This window comes from Pinus tabuliformis, chromosome 2_1, assembly GCF_031772625.1.
Source record: "Pinus tabuliformis cultivar Carrire ecotype Pingquan chromosome 2_1, CPIR1, whole genome shotgun sequence".
In the NCBI taxonomy this organism is placed as follows: Eukaryota; Viridiplantae; Streptophyta; class Pinopsida; order Pinales; family Pinaceae; genus Pinus; species Pinus tabuliformis.
This window is the reverse complement of record NC_142299.1, coordinates 868,145,252-868,164,391: the sequence shown is the minus strand read 5'-3', so window position 1 is coordinate 868,164,391 and position 19,140 is coordinate 868,145,252. Positions and strand designations below refer to the sequence as shown.

The 19,140-nt window shown below is 40.7% G+C and overlaps 1 protein-coding gene across 1 annotated transcript in view; it reads right to left on the bottom strand.

The window, feature by feature from the left end:
- Positions 1-19,140, bottom strand: part of DEG2 (DEGP protease 2) — a 381,058-nt gene that overhangs the window by 165,235 nt on the left and 196,683 nt on the right. Inside the window, exon 9 of the mRNA XM_089401871.1 lies at positions 8,051-8,130. Coding sequence (XP_089257997.1) covers positions 8,051-8,130 — 80 coding nt within the window. The remainder of the gene's footprint in view (positions 1-8,050; positions 8,131-19,140) is intronic.

Below are 19,140 nucleotides of genomic sequence, written 5' to 3'. Positions count from 1 at the left end.
AATTAGATATAAGAAACATGGATTGAACCATATAACATCAATCATCTAGAAGTTATAATCTTCATCAGCCACATCCACAAGTTAATAACATAAAACATATAGTGTCTCATGATTCATCAATCTTAAAGTTTCAAGCTTTTAAAACTTGATATATAACATTTATCATCATTGATCACAAAAGTTGTAACTTGTACTTGTAACCATTACCATTACCAAGTAACCAAATGATAACAAAAAATATCTAACATGAAATGAAATGTTTCAACTTTCGACTTTCACGAAGAATCATATTCATAATTCACTACCAATGAGTTATAAATGGCAACTTCAAAAGTCAAACTTAAATTGTAATATATTGTTTACAAAAAATACCATAATAAATATGAATGAGTCAATAGTTATAAAAAGTACTAGAAACTAGAAAAGACAAGTAAATCTATTATCTACTGCTTGACCCTCCTGCCACGAGAAATTTCTAATTTCTTGCCTCGTTCTTTATTGCGAGTCTCCTCCTACATAGTTGAACGACCTTGGTGCTCCTGATTAAATACATGTTCCATACCATAGTACCCTAAGTGCTCTTGATTATTGGGAGTCTCCCCCGCATAGACAGCTTGGTGATCTTAATTAAATACAAGTTCCATACCCTAGTACATGATAAAATCCAATGGAAACATTGGAATCCCGCCAACCTAAAACCCTGAAAAAATGATAAGCCTGCTAGATTTTGTGTGAGACCAAAAATTCTACTTTCTCCATATGAAATTCAATGAGGTCGGAACCACTCCCAAACATCCTGAGTCATTTCATGGTAATGTTAAAAATTTAAGTAAAATGATGGAAATGAAAGATAAAAAAGAATGTCACTTTTACTTTAACATTACCATGAACTGCATATCAAGACTAGGGCCAAATTCTTGTTTCCAATCTTCAGTATCACTCGTGAATTAGTAGGGAGCGAATTGTTTTTAGGGAGTGCGCTCCCGAAATTCGCTCCCTGTGAGAGCGAATTTTGGCAGTGCACTCCCGCCTGGAGCGCGTTTCAGGAGCAGGTTCAAGAGGGTGGGGGCTCCCCTGCAACCCTAGATGCTAATACAATGTCAAACATGCCCAAAGGAGCTAGGGCATTCTAGCAAGGGAAGTATATGTCATCATTTACTGTCCACCTCTAACCCAATCATGTGCAATGTCTTTTCTTCATGATAAGAAAGTGAACCAAGTAAAACATCATCAAGGGATCTAACATATCATCATTGATGTCATCAAATATCAGGCAAGGCACCAAGTGAAACCAAAGAAAACCAATCAAGTGCAATGTCTTTTCTTCATGATAAGCAAGTGCACCGGTTAAACATTATCAAGCCATCTAACATATCATCATCCATGTCATCAAATATCAGCCAAGGCACCATGTGAAACCAAAGAAAGCCCCTAGGCCATCTCATCACTGATGTCATCAAATATCAGGCATGGCACCAAGTGAAACCAAAGAAAACCAATCAAGTGCAATGTCTTTTCTTCATGATAAGCAAGTGTGCCGGTGAAACATTATCAAGGCATCTAACATATCATCATCCATGTCATCAAATATCAGCCAAGGCACCAAGTGAAACCAAAGAAAACCCCTAGGCCATCCTAGACTCCATCAACCTGTAGAAACTGACTTTGCGCTAAAAATCATGATAGTGAAAAATTTCAATAGTGTGGCATTCATGCAAAACTGAGGGGTAACAAAGCCCAACAAATGTGTGCATTGGTCACTCTAAAATTCTCAATAAATCATCAGTTTTTAGAACTCAATATTGAATCATTCTTTTGCAGATTTTAAGAATTTGTTTTCAAATCTGCGAACATTTATTGTGTATATGAAATTTTTCCTTGCCTATTTGAGACATTAAATTGTATATTTTTGGAGTATCAAGTAACAGCTAATTTTAGGAAAACTTCCATCAGACTAGAACACACTAGTTGGGAAGTCAGAGAGATCGTGCTAGTGACAGAAACACTTTCACTAGCTGATCATTCAGATGACTCCCTTCTGAAGTTAATCGCAGAATTTGGATGATGATATTGGGTGAAAAAAACATTAACACAAGGGAGCAAGCCCAATAAGATTTGAAAACGGGTCATTACTATGGCAAGTGTTCTACCTTACTGGTAAACCATGGCCTTATAGACAAACTATCAAGGTTCACTGTTGCTTCTATATTTTTCAAATTGGTTCAAGCAAAACGTCTCTTTATGTCATCATAAAAGGATTTTTAACATCGTGGACTAGGACCACAATTCACAGTATGCAACTAGGTACAGGGAAAAAGGATCATCAAAAACAAAAAATTGAAAGAAAAAAAAAGACATGAAAAAGATTTGACAGAGATCATCAAAATTACAAAAAATAAACATATTTAATAACTCTATAGATTATGGTTCCTATCATTATCATTCTTACCTTACAATATGCTTTAAATGTCTTTCCACAGATTGTGTTATGCTACTAGACTAGGCCTTACAGTTAAATAATGCTTATAAGTTAGTGGCTGTGCTGATTTGGGGTAGCATCGGATGTGCTCTAGCCACGCAATTTGGTGGAGAGGTTGGGGCACATGAGATCTCCAATACTGTAACAACCCATCTCAAATCCCGGACAGCATAGCAATATTAGCATGCATGTGAGGCATGCATATGATAGCTACATATGCATGCATCATTTACATTGCACTAGTATAAGTATATATATATATACACATCGACTATATATCGACTATTCATGGAGAATGTCTAAAATATAAGATAAATGAATTAATTATCAAAAGTGTAACTAAATACCTAATCCTCGTAAATAGAAGAAATATACACTCACTGAGAAATATAGTTGAGCTTATTCATATGGTTACATATATATAACCCAAAAGGTGTACTAATAAAACTAAACCCATAAACCTTATGATTAGACTTAATATTTTATAAGACATAAAATAATATGTAATATTTAAATCATCATGGTTTTATACTATTTAAATTAAAGTACCATCTGTCATAAATTAAAGTGACACCATCCGATGTGTGAAGATCGGATTCTATTAAAGGCAAATATCTTGACAAAGCGGTCACCGCCTAACAAAATCTTATCCTTTCATAAAGGCGGTGAACTGGTGCGTAGAGAGGGAGGAACCTCTGCTATAAAAGGGGGGGGTGTTCTATGTCTCAGGGAGGAAGGTTGGATTGACTGTGAGTGGAAAAACTGAACCGGGGGCTGTTGAAGGACGAAGGAGAGTGCTGAAGGAGAGGAAATTATCCATACTGCTTATAATTCGGAACTATTGAGCCTTACTTGTTTTGAAGTCTCTGGGCACGGGGGAACGGTATGCTTCGGTTGAGAGGCATACTGGATTGAGTATCCAGGTATACTCGGTTCGGCTGGGTGGTTTGGTCATTCGGTAACGAGAGAAGTTCTGCAGCAGATCATCGCAACAGCCGTAGCAGATCAGGTAAGTACTCCATCAAATCAATTAATACAGTTTCACAGTCTCAGTAATCTTTACAGTTTCGGTAAGGACTCTTTAACTTAGGACAGTCATTACAAATACCCAGAAAAGGTTTGGACAAATTCTAAAGAGATCAGGAGATATTAAAATAATTAATATTTTTAATGGAGTCCTTAAGTTTAAACATAGGGAAAATAAAATATTAATGTGTATTAATATGAATTTGTGTTAGAGTGGTCCAAAAGACATGGATCAAGCCAGATCTAATCTTAACCGTTGATTAGGGACTTAATCTCGGTCGTTGAATCGTCAACAGGAAAAGTATAAGAGGAGGCTTGAGGGTCACTTGGAGAGACGCACCAGATGATCAGTCATTCTATTCTCTAGAGCGGGGTTTCCTAAGAGAGATAGAATCAGTGATCGGGAGAGCAGCTGAGGGGCATTGAGTACAGAGAAGCAGAGAAGGCAGAGATTGTGTCGGGAGAGCAGTGCAGTAGCCAAGGAGAGTGACGCAGAGCCAGAAAGGGCTCATGCAGGGCCACGCAAAGGCAGCCAAGTGTTGCGCAGAGCACCAGAGAGGCCAGCGTGCTGAAGCAGAAGCTCTCAGAGCTAACGCAGGGCCTCTTGGGGCTGACACATGGCCAGCATGAGACAAAGAAGGAATGACGCAGTCCAAATTGGGCAGACGCTGGGGTTGCAGGAGCAGTTTTGTGCTGAGGAGCTGCCGGAAGGGTTTTCTGGGGTTTCAACCAGGAGATTTCTCTCAAACTGTGAGGTATAGCTGCTAAGGAAATTCTCTGTTGGGTAGGCCAGTTTCGGCAACCAGATTGTACTCTGATATTTCTTAATAAGAAAACCCTCAGATAGTTGCACCGGTTTTCCCACATTACTTTGTAAATAACTTGTTAAGGAAAAATAACAAGTAGGTAGGAATAAATCAAATAAAGTGCATGGAGGGTTTCTAAGCTAAGTAAACTTAGAAACTTCAACATGGTATCAGAGCATGATTGCAGATCACAGGAGGACTAAAAGACATCAGCCGAGCGAAGAAATAGAAGTAGAAAACAGTTGTCCCAAGGTGACAAAAGTTGTTTCTAGCAGCACAGAAGCCAAGGAAGTGTGACACAGAGCCAGCCAAAGCCACGCAGAGGAAGTTGAGAACTACGTAGAGCTTCAGAGAGGCTAGTGTTGCTGATGCAGAGGGCCAGAGGGCTGACACAGGGCATCCCAGGGCTGACGCAGACCCATCTGGGGTGACGTAGAGCCAGCGTGGGGCAAAGAGGGGCTGACACAGTTCACGGAGAGGCAATTGCTGGAGTCTAGAAGGCTGCAGAAATATTGCAGAGTGGAGCTGGTGAGGTACTATAGTCAAAACAATACCTGACAGAGCAGGGCCAAAGGAGTTGTTACCGAAGGTTTCTAGCCGAGGAACCTGGATCAGCAATGCAGTTGCACAAGACGATCAAAGTAGGGGACATCTCGATAAGTAGCAGAAGGATTTCCAGGAGGGAAATCAGGACTCAAAGGGAGTCCAGAAGAGAACTTCCAGACGGGAAGTAGAGACTTAAAGGAGTCAAACCGAGAACTTCCAAGAGGGAAGTAAACGAGCGTCATGGCACTACACCGGGTAAGAGACCAGGATAGACTGGACAGAGCAACGAACTTCGCAGTCTAGAAGGCTAGAATCTTATCAATACTTGACAGGAATCGTGTCAAGAACTTTGCCTTGAAGACGATAGCTATCCCAGTCGACCCAAATGATAATGACAAGTACGAAGAGGCGATGGCGAGGGCAAAGTGCATTATCCTTGACAGGGTCAAGGATCATGTGGTACCACATATAGCCGAGAAGGAAATGGCAGTTGAGATGTGGGAAGCTCTCAAGAACCTGTACCAGCATATTTCTGTGCAAAGAAGAATGCTGCTCGAGAACCAGATGAGGTCGTATCGAATGAAGAAGGGTCAATCGATTGACACCTTCCTCGGAGGACTAAATGAGATCCAAGATCAATTGACTGATATAGGAGCGACACCGAATCAGGAGCTTATGGTGAGGACAGCCCTGAATGTTGTCTCAAAAGATTGATAAGTGTTTGTCCAGAGTATCCTGGGTAGAGGGACTCTCCTACCATGGGACGAGATGTGGGCAGCTCTTCGCCGGGAAGAGATCAGATGGCAGTCAAAGACAGGTAGCAGCAGCAAAGGGATCAAATTTCAGCGTGAGGAGGAGGATGTGGCCCTAGCATCTGAGGGAACACAGGAGAAGCGGAAGAAGAAAGATCTCTCCAAGATCAAGTGCTTCCACTGTGGGGAGATGGGTCATATGCGACCCAGTGCCTAAGGAAGAAGAGTAAGGGAGAGTCTTCCAAGACTAAGGCAGCGCCAGCACGGGCAAAGAAGGAAGTTTTGACAGACAATGATTGTGCCATGAGTGCACACACGCCACTTAAGCGGATGTGAGGAGACATTGAGCTGTAGTCAAGCGGACTACAAGTGATGAGGGGCAGGATTCTTGAGGTACCCAGCCTCTTGGATTAGACCTTGCTACGGGAGCCCCGACGAGGAGTAGCAGGACTGGTTGGGCAGGTAGAGACGGATGTGGATGGAGCGGCAGAGAGAGCTACAGTGCAGGAGTCCCGAGACAGCACAGAGCTAGCAGGTTGCATCAGTGTGAGAGGCACAGGAGTGTTGCACCAGTGCAGAAAGGCACAGCAAGGTGTGCAACGGTGCGAATGCAGGGAGTTGTTGTAGCAGGCAGAGGTCAGAGAGACAGCACTTGTCAGCAGCAAAGGGAGCTTCAGCGTCAGTGGGTGTTTCTAGCCCAACAAGGAGGTTAGTTGGGAGATCAATTACTTACTTCTCAGTAACTGAGTTGCAGTGCAGCAGTGGGCAGCATGATGAGAGGAGGTGCAGTGCAGATGCAGTGTTGGGAGAAAGGACCAACAGCAGCAAGAATGCAAAGGGAGTTGTCGTATAGATGCAGTAGTCGCAGTGGCAGAACCATGGGCAGCGATACAGGAGGCAGCAGTGCAGAGGATGTTGGGCAGGAAGGCCTAGCATCAACACAAGTACTGATGTCGGATGATTAGAGTAATACTCAGTGAGGAGTTTTGCTAGAACATAGTCCTTGCTAAGAGGGAGTGTTGATTTGGGGTAGCATCAGATGTGCTCTAGCCACGAAATTTGGTGGAGAGGTTGGGGCACATGAGATCTCCAATACCCAGAAAGGGTTTGGGCAAATTCTAAACAGATCAGGAGATATTAAAATAATTAATATTTTTAATGGAGTCCCTAAGTTTAAACTTAGGGAAAATAAAATATTAATGTGTATTAATATGAATCTGTGTTAGAGTGGTCCAAAAGACATGGATCAAGCCAGATCTAATCTTAACCGTTGATTAGGGACTTAATCTCAGCCGTTGAATCGTCAACAATAAAAGTATAAGAGGAGGCTTGAGAGTCACTTGGAGAGACACACCAGATGATCAATCATTCTATTCTCTAGAGCGGGGTTTGCTAAGAGAGATAGAATCAGTGATCGGGAGAGCAGCTGAGGGGCTTTGAGTACAGAGAAGCAGAGAAGGCAGAGATTGTGCCGGGAGAGAAGCGCAGCAGCCAAGGAGAGTGACGTAGAGCGAAAAAGGGCTCACGCAGGGCCACGGAGAGGCAGCCAAGTGCTGTGCAGAGCACCAGAGAGGCCAACGTGCTGACGTAAAAGCTCCCAGAGCTGACGCAAGGCCTCCTAGGGCTGACGCAGGGCAAGCGTGAGACAAAGAGGGGCAGACGCAATCCAGATTGGGCAGACACTGGGGTTGCAGGAGCAGTTTTGTGCTGAGGAGCTGCCGGAAGGGTTTTCCAGGGTTTCAGCCAGGAGATTTCTCTCAAACTGAGGTATAGCTGCTAAGGAAATTCCCTGTTGGGTAGGCCAATTTCGGCACCCAGATTGTACTCTGATATTGCTTAATAAGAAAACCCTTAGATAGCTGCACCAAATTTCCCACATTGGGTTTTTCCGAGGACAATAGTCCAAAAATAATGGTCTCATGTGGTGTGTTTGTTCTTGTTTCTTTTAGTTGCTGATCTGTAATATGTTGAGCATGCACTGGTGTTTATTTTCGGTATTTACTTTGTAAATAACTTGTTAAGGAAAAATAACAAGTAGGTAGGAATAAGTCAGATAAAGTGCATGGAGGGTTTCTTAGCTGGGTAAACTTAGAAACTTCAACAAGCTGAGTGTTTTATTATGTAACTTTGATTAAATCCCGTAAGTAATATTTTCTTTTATTAAATTTTGGATATATCCTCACTTGCAAATCACTCGGTGATAGGTGGCCATACTGACAAGCATGGAGAGATGAAGGGGGCAAAACAAAATTTATATTTCAATAATAGAAAACATATATGAGGCAAGAGTTGTACATTCCTGAGTTCACACATATAACATTAAAAAAACTAAAATAAATATTCAGAGTCCAGACAACTGCTCATTGTTAAATCACACAGATTTATATTAATATTATAGTGCATGTTTGCACTGAAGAATATATGTATGAAACAATACATACCTCATTCACGGTGACATTCAGACATGCCCTAAGTGCTGGATTCTCCAATTTCTGAAGTAACACGCCAAGACAAGGAAACCCTACAATTATAATGCACAACAAATATCAAGTTATAACTAATTCAGCCTAGGATGTTGTAATGCAGCTTTCATGGCAACCTAAGAACAAAAGTAAACAACATCCAACTTAAGAATTTTTCAGCTATCAAGACAGAAACACTTTAGTCACATTTAAATTAAGAAAAAAAAAACATAATATGGTGCATTACAAACTAAAATGAACATCAATTGATGCTCGCTAGTTTATGAAAACAACGACTAGCAAGAAGGTATTGCAAACATTGCAGGAAACACATGGGGATGGGGGTGTGGATTCATGGGTTTTAACAACACTTGGCTAATATAAGAGACCAGGGTGCCTTCAGGAGATTGGACATATATTAGATTGGAATTGCAAAATCAGATTGAGAAATTTGAAGAAGAAAAAGCTAGGCAAAATGAGATAAATGAAGAAATAGGGAGGAAGAGGCTGTTGGAAGAAATTATCATTGATCTCAAAGGGTGAATGGGCCAGAATTTGTTTGCTGATTTGCATTCACAAATTAATGAAATTGGATGCAAGGACCCTCCGGATTGATATCCCTTGTCATGGCATTTTGTTTGATAGGTGGTACACCTTGTGGGTCCTCTTGGTTGGAGAGATATTGTTATTTGAAGTTTGATGCCCCAATGGATGGGTTTAGCACCAGCATTTTGCCCCAAAATTCACGACCCTAATATTTATTGCTGCCCCTAAAAGGAAGTCAAAATCATAATTTAAATTAGCCTAAAATCACGTGTCCTAATCAGCCTTGAAAGGAGAATCTATGAAAGACAAAAATTTGATTTTTTTTTTGTGTTCTAAGCCTCCTCTAAGCAAGTCAGTTCTCCTCTCTTCAAGATGGCACCTGCATGGCGTGTCTGTTCAAGGGAAAATATATTTTTACATTTTCTAGGTTCAAGTCAGCTCTAGTATAGACGTGGATTTTCAAATAAAAATCTTTATTTGGCTTAGATCGGCCCTAAAAATAGGGCTCCATTCAATCTGTATTTATAGCCCAGCCGAGGAGCTTCAAAAAATGCCATTCGTGCAACTATATGAGGAATAAAATATCTTTGATCTCATAGTAGCTATCTGAGGCCGACAAAAGGAGAAAATCGGACAAGATAGAACAGAGATTTTGGAGGAAATAATTTTCTGAGTTTTGGACAGGCATACTTTTCTTGTGGTTTCTGAAGACAATTTGTGGAGAACGAGGGTCTGTCCTGAGGCCATATCCGAGTTTGATAGAGGTCTAATTTGGCCTTCTTGAGGCCTCCATTCGCACTTTGTCTGAGACCTAATTCGGCCTTCCTGAGGCCTCCATTCACACTTTGTCTGAGACCTAATTCGGCCTTCCTGAGGCCTCCATTTACACTTTTCTTGAGGCATTTTGGCCTCTCTGAGGTAGGTCTCTGAGGCAGCCTTCTGAGACAGTCTTCAGGCTTATGCGAGTTTGATTTATGCCTCTATTCTAAGGCTCCTTTTGAAGTTTTCAAATGCCTTGTATAAGAAATACTTGAGGCAGAACCAAAAAGCGGATCCGAGTTGGTTTTTTGAGGTAGTGATCCGAACTTCTGAGGCTGGTCCAAAATTTTCTAAGGCAGAGGTTCCTGAGCCAGACTGAATTTAAGGTTCTTTATCTGAGGTTCTAAGTGGCAAAGGTCCAAATCTGTGAGGCTTGCTAATTAGAAGATGAATTGAGGCATAATTGTGTCTTCTTTTTCTGTTGAAGAAGAGTTGAAGAAGTGACCAAACGCCAGCTAAAGAAGGAAGAAGACTGCGAGAAGTGTGAAGAAGAAGTTGTATTATTAAGGGTTGATGTCAACAAGCTCAATAAAAAATTGAAAAGCTTGCAAGGGCTAGATAACACTGTCAGCTACAACAAATCAAGCCCAGGAGAACCTTCATGCAAAGAAAATGCAACCACCAAGTCCCCAAAGGAGAAATTTGAAGAAAAACTTAAAAGTGAAATCTTTGTCCTCAAAAGGCCAAGTGAGAACCAAAAGAAGTGCGAGTGTTGCGATTAGAGCAATTATAGGATGTTTCTATCCAAATATGTCCATTGTGGTATAAATTTCAAAATTCAGTCAATAAGTGGTATTTCCATTGAATTCAAATGTGTCAATTTTGCTTATAAAGCATTTCTCTAATTCCTGTTTTTTAATTTTTTTGTTAACTAGTGGTTTTTTTCTGTATAAATTTTTTAAGTGATTCCAGGATGATGATGATCGAGTTGAGATGCCACCCCCATCTGGTCCCTTGGTTCCTAGGTTCCATGGTTCAACACCAACAGCAAGGGCTTCGTCTTCATCAGTTTCAATGCCACACCCACAACTTCCACAGGTACCATCTTCTTCATTGCCACCACGTGAGGCCCACTGCCACGTACTCTTCGTGGTGGAAGGAGGAGAGATTAGTAGATATATTCACAATTTACTACTTTTGTCATAGATTAATCATTAGACTTGTAGGCTTCTTGCAAATCTGAACCTTTTTGTCTTGGGGATGGCCAAGTGGCCTATTTTATAAACATTATTATTTGAATTTTGGACATGACTAATGTTGGCAGTTGCTCACTTGCTAGATAATATGCTTTATGTTTTATGTTTTATAATATGCTTAAAAATTTGATGTATATTTGTAATTGTAGACTATAGATGGTTGATGCTCGAATAATTAATCATTGATGTACAACTGAACCATGGATGCCATATCTATATTGATTTATGTAAAAATATGCATGATTTCATGTCTTCTACAACTAATTTGGTATTTGGGATGTTTGCTTCGAATATAAATGAAAAAAATATATAAAATATGTATATATATATATATATAGTAGACGCTTCGCTTCGTAGAATTTTAGAAAATGACGCTTCTACGTCAACGCTTCAAAAAAACATCCCCATTTCGTCCCCACTTCGTGCAATGTTGATATTGCTCCAATCCCAAATCCTAAGGCATCGCATTCTGTGAAAATTTGGATGCCCAAATTTCTACTGCAGCAACTGATCACGTTTCTTCTATTTGTTAATTACTAATCAAAATTATTTATTGTTTCCTACAATAAACACTGAAACTAATACACTGCAGCCTTCACCATTTAAAATAAAATGCGGAGACAAGAAACTGAACAAGAAAGAAATACGCAACACATCTACACAGTTATTTTTGGACAAATGTCCCCGGAAAAACCCAGTGTGGGAAAACTGGTGCAGTAGTTAAGGGTTTTATTATTATGTAGTAGTAATTCTGAGTACAATTCGTTGGACGCCCAACTAGTTATCCTATACAGAGAGAAACTGTACAAAACAAGTAGTGAGATGCTCTCACCCTGTCACTAGAAGAATTTGAATCTGATCTTCCTGGAATAGGCTCTGTGTCAGCTTTTGCACAGAACTGCATCAACCCCACGCAGTGTCTGCATCACCTCTGCTAGGGACTGTGTTGCTCCTCCTTTGGACCCTCTGCTGGCTAGAAACTTCGATTTCCAGCCTCCCGGTCTCACACCCCGACTCCCGGCTTCTGAAACTCGATTTCCTCAACAAGAATTCAATCTCCCTCTAGGCTTTGCGCTGCCACTGCGTGGGCCAGCGTCAGCCTCTCTCTGGCATCGTTTTTTCCTCTCTGCCTTGTACTCTCCGACCCAGGAAAACTCTTCACCGGCTACTATCCTTGCCCCTCATTGCAAAAGATCACTTTGAAATTCTCTCTAGCAACTGCTCTACTTCAAAAAATCGATCTTCTGATCTTCACTCAATGTGTTCTCCAAGTGCCCATCGATGTCCTTATAATCCTCCAGTTGAGAACCAACAGCCCAGATTAGATTCTAATCAATGGCTTAGATTATTTGGACTCGATCTTCGACTTCTTCTAGAAGTTTCACTCACAGTTTAGATCAATACCCATTAATTATTTTAATTTCCTAAGTTTAGACTTAGAGACCCATTAAAAATAATTAATTATTTTAATAAAATTGTCTCCGGGTGGAATTTCCCAAAAGTTAAAACGATTTCTGGGTACTGGAGAATGCATGTGTCTAAGCCTCCCTGCAAATTTTGAAACTTCGAGCACATCCGATGCTACCAAAAATCAACACTCCCTCTCAGTGAGGAATGTGCTCTAGCAATGCACTCTGTTGAAGCATCACTCTATTCTGTAACATCTATTTCTACACTGTTGATGTTTGACACAGTGTTGCACTAATCGCGATTATGTCATAAAATCGTGGTTTTTTAAAACCGGCGATATTATCACCTGATAAATACAACATTTTTTTTCCGGCGATTTGTTGGAAAAAAACATGGAATAAGTTTTTTTTTTCATTTTTTTTATTATTCAGACTTTTTATGAGGAGGAGGAGCAACAGGAGGAGGAGGTGACCCAAGCTACCCCTGTCACCAGTAGAGGATGTGGTCTACCTCCTGTAGCTCCTAGTTCTTCAGCTTCTAGAGCACAGCAGAGTCCACTGCCAACTCCACCGACATCTACATCTAGAGGGGCAGAGGAAATCAGTGGTATTAGACTTTAGTTATTTGGTTCATTTCATTGTATAGGACATTATGACTCATGATATGAGAAATATTGTTATATTTTTTGTTGATATTTTGAAGCTGAGTTGGGAATCATGAGTCAGGAGTCAGGACTTACTATTCAGGACATGATTCACTGTTATGTGTGATGTAGCACCAAAAATGATATTAAACATCTTATATATTAGTTCTTTTATCATATTTATGTGTCAATGTATTTATTTTATGTTGTAGATGCTTTATATATTAAAAAAATTGAAAAAAAAAAGAATATTTTTGTATGTTACGATTTTTTCTCAATTTTTACCGATTTTTTCCCGATTTTTACGATTTTTTCCCCGCATCGATAATATCCCGATAATGATTAATGCAACATTGGTTTGACATCCTGTCCACCAACTATTATGCAAATGTTCATCTGTACTGTTGCTGACCCTGCCACTATCAACACTACATCCATACTGCAACTCCCTCTACATTCGTGCTGTTGCTAGCACTGCCACTGCCAATACTACATCTGCACTGCAATCTTCTCCAACTATTGCTGCTATTGCATCAACAACGGAAAAGCATCCCAAATTACTAAACTGGTGTTCAATATGATGCATCTCGTTGTTGGATTTCTGATTGTTGCTAGTCTCTACACTAACCCTCTTAAGCCTTTGCACTATTGCTGACTCTGCCCTGTGCCAACTGCACTGCTGTCAATTGTAGCTCTACGTTGCTTAGTCTTTGTCGTTCCTAGCTATTGCAACTATCACTCTGACACTCCTTTACATCAACTGACCTGATCTGGGCTCCCGTAGCAAGGTATTGATCCGAGAGGTGGACTCCTCAAGGATCTTGCCCAACTACAGTTTTTTCGAACTACAATTCTAAATCAACCCACCTCCCTCTTGGACGAATCTCGGCTGTCATGGCAAACTCCTCGATCTTCATGGCTGCAACCTTCGGATCATGATTCTCATCTGTCTTTCTTCCTTAGAGGACATTGTGTTGCGTAGTGACAGAATTCACCACACCTGGATCATTTAATCTTCGAGACCTCCTTCTTCCACCTTTGTTGCTCTCGTTGCACCTTGGATGTGAGGGCTACATTCTCTTCCTCCTCCTTGGGCTTCAACCCACTATTGTTGCTCCCGTCAAGTTTACACATGACCAAGTCTCTCCTCAACTCCTCCTGCTTAAGAGCTGCCCACATTCCATCCCAGTCTAGCAAAGTCACCCTGCCCAAGATGCTTTGGACAAAAACTTGCCACTCCTCAGAAACAGAATTCAGGGCTAGTCTTACCATCTCGAAAGCTTGAGTTGTTGACCCCACTACTGCTAGCTCATCTCGGGTCTTCTAAAGCTTAGTAAGGAACAGATCAATGTGTTCCTGATGCAGGGCCTACCTGCCATTACCAGGATCCTCCTACTGACTTCCAACTCCCAAAACAAACAATCATTCTAGCTGTGCTTGGCTCAATATTATTGCATAGATCCGCAACACATATTCAACAAAACTGCCATTCTATGGATATCCACGATATGCCAGGATCTGAACTCTCCAAATTCTATATGAATTGAGCCAGGCGCACAATTAAACAAAGATGAAGGAACCACGCGTTCCTCTGACTGAATTAAGCTGCAGGATTTTAGATATTGCCATGCGCACATCACACTTTAAATTCTGGTTCTTTAAAATTACAATTGTGATAAAAATATGGGCACACAGGCAACTATATTAATACGCACAGATAGTTCCGACTCCGGCGTCCACGCAATAGAAAAGACACACAGCGATTGGGTGCACGGAACTCTTGAAGGCACGCTCATACAGCACACAGCTTATTAATAAACACGCAACTCAAGCCATGTAACATTTCCAAATCAATGCTATTGAATTTATAGTGCAGCGTGTTTAAATCTAGATGGACAGCGCACTGTTTTTGGTTCCTTTAACTGCCACAGTATCTGTTAATGTAAATATAATAGCCACAACGTTCAAACTAAATTTACAACATACCTATCATGAAATTCACAGCATACGGCCAATTCCAATCATATCTCAAGGTATATTTATATTGCCTTTACGTTAAACAAAATCTGGCATCAGAAACCATGTATGGCTTACCATCAATAATGCGCATGTATGCTTCTGGTTCCGCACACAATTTCCACAATTTCGGTCAATGCGTATACATGACAGCTTCAAGCGTAATTGAGATGGGATTTAAGAAATGCGAAGGCACCATTCAATTTCAATCATTATTAAGATATGTGTACAATACGCAGCCAATAGAAACATCTACTTACGCCCGGCGCAGGCTATCGGCAGGCTCTGAGACCGCCAGACAACTTCAGATCTTCTAGCAGTTCCACATTAAATAACGTTCATATATATGCACCCACCGATTTAATATACCGGCATATATATATACCATAAACACATATACTTCAATACGATTTCACAACACTGCCCAAACAAAGCCTTAAAATCGACCTCCGCACGCAGCCTTGTATTCCATCAGGAGTATAAGGAACATGCCACGCGCTCTTGTCCCGAATCTAAGCGATAGCACATGCGACAATGATAGTCATAACCGCCCTGAAGTTAATTCCTGTGCGCGCCAGCACTTATACACAATTTTAGTTCATGGTTAATGAATCCTCGGAATTTCAATTCCGACCACTAATACAGTTCCACTGTAAATAGACACAAAAACCACGATTCTGCTTAACCAAGACTAGACACAAGTTTTATTGCATATGCATTTCATCAATTCGCCCATACACAAAATGCCAACCGGGATTTATACACAGTCAATTCTTCTGCACATTAACAATACAAAACCAGTTTTATACATATGAAAACTTGGCCAGATATTCAGGTCAATGGCCTTTTTACAATTGCCCAAAGCTCCCAAGCGGAACTTCTCACACTCACTCCTCACACTCCTTCCCTTTTTTTCCTCTAAAACTTCTTCTGTTTATACAATTTAAAAATATCATTAAATTAAATGCTCAATCCCCTTAGTATCTCAACAAATCCCTAAATCTCTCAACATCCCTAAAAGATAGATTCTCATCCCTAAGACTTAGAAACTAATTCCAACTTAGGCTCCCTCATTAATTCTAACTCTATTTTCTCTCATATTCCTTAAAAGAATATTTACAAAATCCTCACTTTCTCCTATTTATTAAAAATAACAAATTAATTAATAAAATATTAAAAATTGTCACACCCCCTTTAATCACATATTTACAAATGGAAAAATGGTCTTGATGCTCCTGCATCAGACTCCCAACGTTAAACTAAACATGATCGCCTGATCATGTGTTCGGATCTGTGTATGCCTGGATCCCATATCTTGTGTTGTAACTTTCCACTTGCTGCACTTTCACAATCTGTCTCTATTTTCATTTTGCTGCTGCTTCTGCTGCTTCTCTTCCTTGCTACTGCTGGTCTCTTCCGGGATTCTTTTGTCATCAGTCTTCTGATACTTTCAATCTCTCGGTCTAATAAATCTCCCGGCTGTTGTTTTCTTGCTGTCTGCTGAGCTAAGACGGCTTGCTCAGTTTGTACTGTCACTCGCTGACTTCTTGCTTCTATGCTTGTTTCTGTTCTGACTTGTTCAGTCTTCACTGCCACCCAATCATCCATGCCCTCTTGTTTTCTAGAACAGAAAACTTCTTCTTCCTTCATTTGACTTCTCAATTGAGTCAAATGTTCTGCAACAATACCTGCATTCACAAAAAACTTGTTAGAATAAAAATCAGAAGGCATCAGTGCCTTGTCCTCCTTTGCCAGCACTTCAGTATGCTGTTCTGAATTCTCCTCCACCATCAGCACATCACTATGTTGATTCTCTTTGCCCAAAGAATCCTTTGAAGAATTCTCAAGACTGTCAACCAGTCTTTCTCCCACATCATCTGCTTCCATGGTATCTTTCTGCACTCGTTCACTGTACTGAACTCTTTCTTCTACCATCTCCCTGTCATACTCCGAATTCTTCAACAAATATTCTAGCAATGCAATTTCTTTGTAACATTGCTGAATCATAACATCACCATCACTTACAGTCCCTGCATGCATACACAACTTGTCAGTTTGAAAACTACAAGTCTCAACAGCTTTAATCTTCGGTTCGTATACCAGCTCTTCCAGCTGATTATCTTCTTCATTCACATGAACTTCCTCTTCAACAAAACCTGTAATCACATCACAACTGTCAGCTATAAAAACACAAGAGTTCACATTATCCAGCTGATCTGGATCTGCCCAATAGTTCAAGAAATCATCAATGATCTCCTCCTCTTCCAACTCAGCTGCTCTGAGTTCTTCACGTCTCAATTGTACATCCATCATCTGCTCGAGCTTTCTCAGCTCTTCTGTTAACTGCATGTTTATCTATCGATCTCTTTTCTGTTGTAGCCTCTGCCACTTCACTTTCTTTCCCTTCAGTGGAAAGATCCATCCTCTATTCTGGTTTTCCTGCTCTTGCAGCCATTCCTCTAGTACCTGCAATTGCACTTTCATTACTGCAATCTCTCTTTCTCTGACTTCTGCAGTCATCTCATCGCTGCGGCATTCCTCTGAACCTCTTCTGTGATCCTCCATGATCATCTTCTCACTTGCCATGAGTTGCACTAGCCTCTACGACAGCAATCTCTCCTGTTGTCACTTACCTCACCAAGCCCTCCTCACTCAGTCTTTTGGTAAGTACTGGTTCACTGCCTCTGGAACCTCTTTGAGCACTCTCCTCTGCTCACTCTCAGGCTATCTCTTCAACTCACCTTCTTCTTCAGGACACTGCAATTGTCCTCCTTATTCAGCCTTTAGCTGAATGCCAGGTTCAATGCCATCTTCTCTGCAACCAGAACTCTCATCACAAATTTCAAATCAGAAAAAAAAAATCATTTCACCTTCTAAGATCTTGCATGATCTCGCTTCATCTCCCACCTGCACGGCATCTCTGTGCTGCAACATTCATCAGTCTCAAAATCTGATCTTAGTAAAAAAAAAAACTTCATCCTTCAAACAGAGCTATTCCAGCTCTGATACCACTTGATGCAGGGCCTACCTGCCATTACCAGGATCCTCCTACTGACTTCCAACTCCCAAAACAAACAATCATTCTAGCTGTGCTTGGCTCAATATTATTGCATAGATCCGCAACACATATTCAACAAAACTGCCATTCTATGGATATCCACGATATGCCAGGATCTGAACTCTCCAAATTCTATATGAATTGAGCCAGGCGCACAATTAAACAAAGATGAAGGAACCACGCGTTCCTCTGACCGAATTAAGCTGCAGGATTTTATATATTGCCATGCGCACATCACACTTTAAATTCTGGTTCTTTAAAATTACAATTGTGATAAAAATATGGGCACACAGGCAACTATATTAATACGCACAGATAGTTCCGACTCCGGCGTCCACGCAATAGAAAAGACACACAGCGATTGGGTGCACGGAACTCTTGAAGGCACGCTCATACAACACACAGCTTATTAATAAACACGCAACTCAAGCCATGTAACATTTCCAAATCAATGCTATTGAATTTATAGTGCAGCGTGTTTAAATCTAGATGGACAGCGCACTGTTTTTGGTTCCTTTAACTGCCACGGTATCTGTTAATGTAAATATAATAGCCACAACGTTCAAACTAAATTTACAACATACCTATCATGAAATTCACAGCATACGGCCACTTCCAATCATATCTCAAGGTATATTTATATTGCCTTTACGTTAAACAAAATCTGGCATCAGAACCCATGTATGGCTTACCATCGATAATGCGCATGTATGCTTCTGGTTCCGCACACAATTTCCACAATTTCGGTCAATGCGTATACATGACAGCTTCAAGCGTAATTGAGATGGGATTTAAGAAATGCGAAGGCACCATTCAATTTCAATCATTATTAAGATATGCGTACAATACGCAGCCAATAGAAACATCTACTTACGCCCGGCGCAGGCTATCGGCAGGCTCTGAGACCGCCAGACAACTTCAGATCTTCTAGCAGTTCCACATTAAATAACATTCATATATATGCGCCCACCGATTTAATATACCGGCATATATATATACCATAAACACATATACTTCAATACGATTTCACAACACTGCCCAAACAAAGCCTTAAAATCGACCTCCGCACGCAGCCTTGTATTCCATCAGGAGTATAAGGAACATGCCACGCGCTCTTGTCCCGAATCTAAGCGATAGCACATGCGACAATGATAGTCATAACCGCCCTGAAGTTAATTCCTGTGCGCGCCAGCACTTATACACAATTTTAGTTCATGGTTAATGAATCCTCGGAATTTCAATTCCGACCACTAATACAGTTCCGCTGTAAATAGACACAGAAAACCACGATTCTGCTTAACCAAGACTAGACACAAGTTTTATTGCATATGCATTTCATCAATTCGCCCATACACAAAACGCCAACCGGGATTAATACACA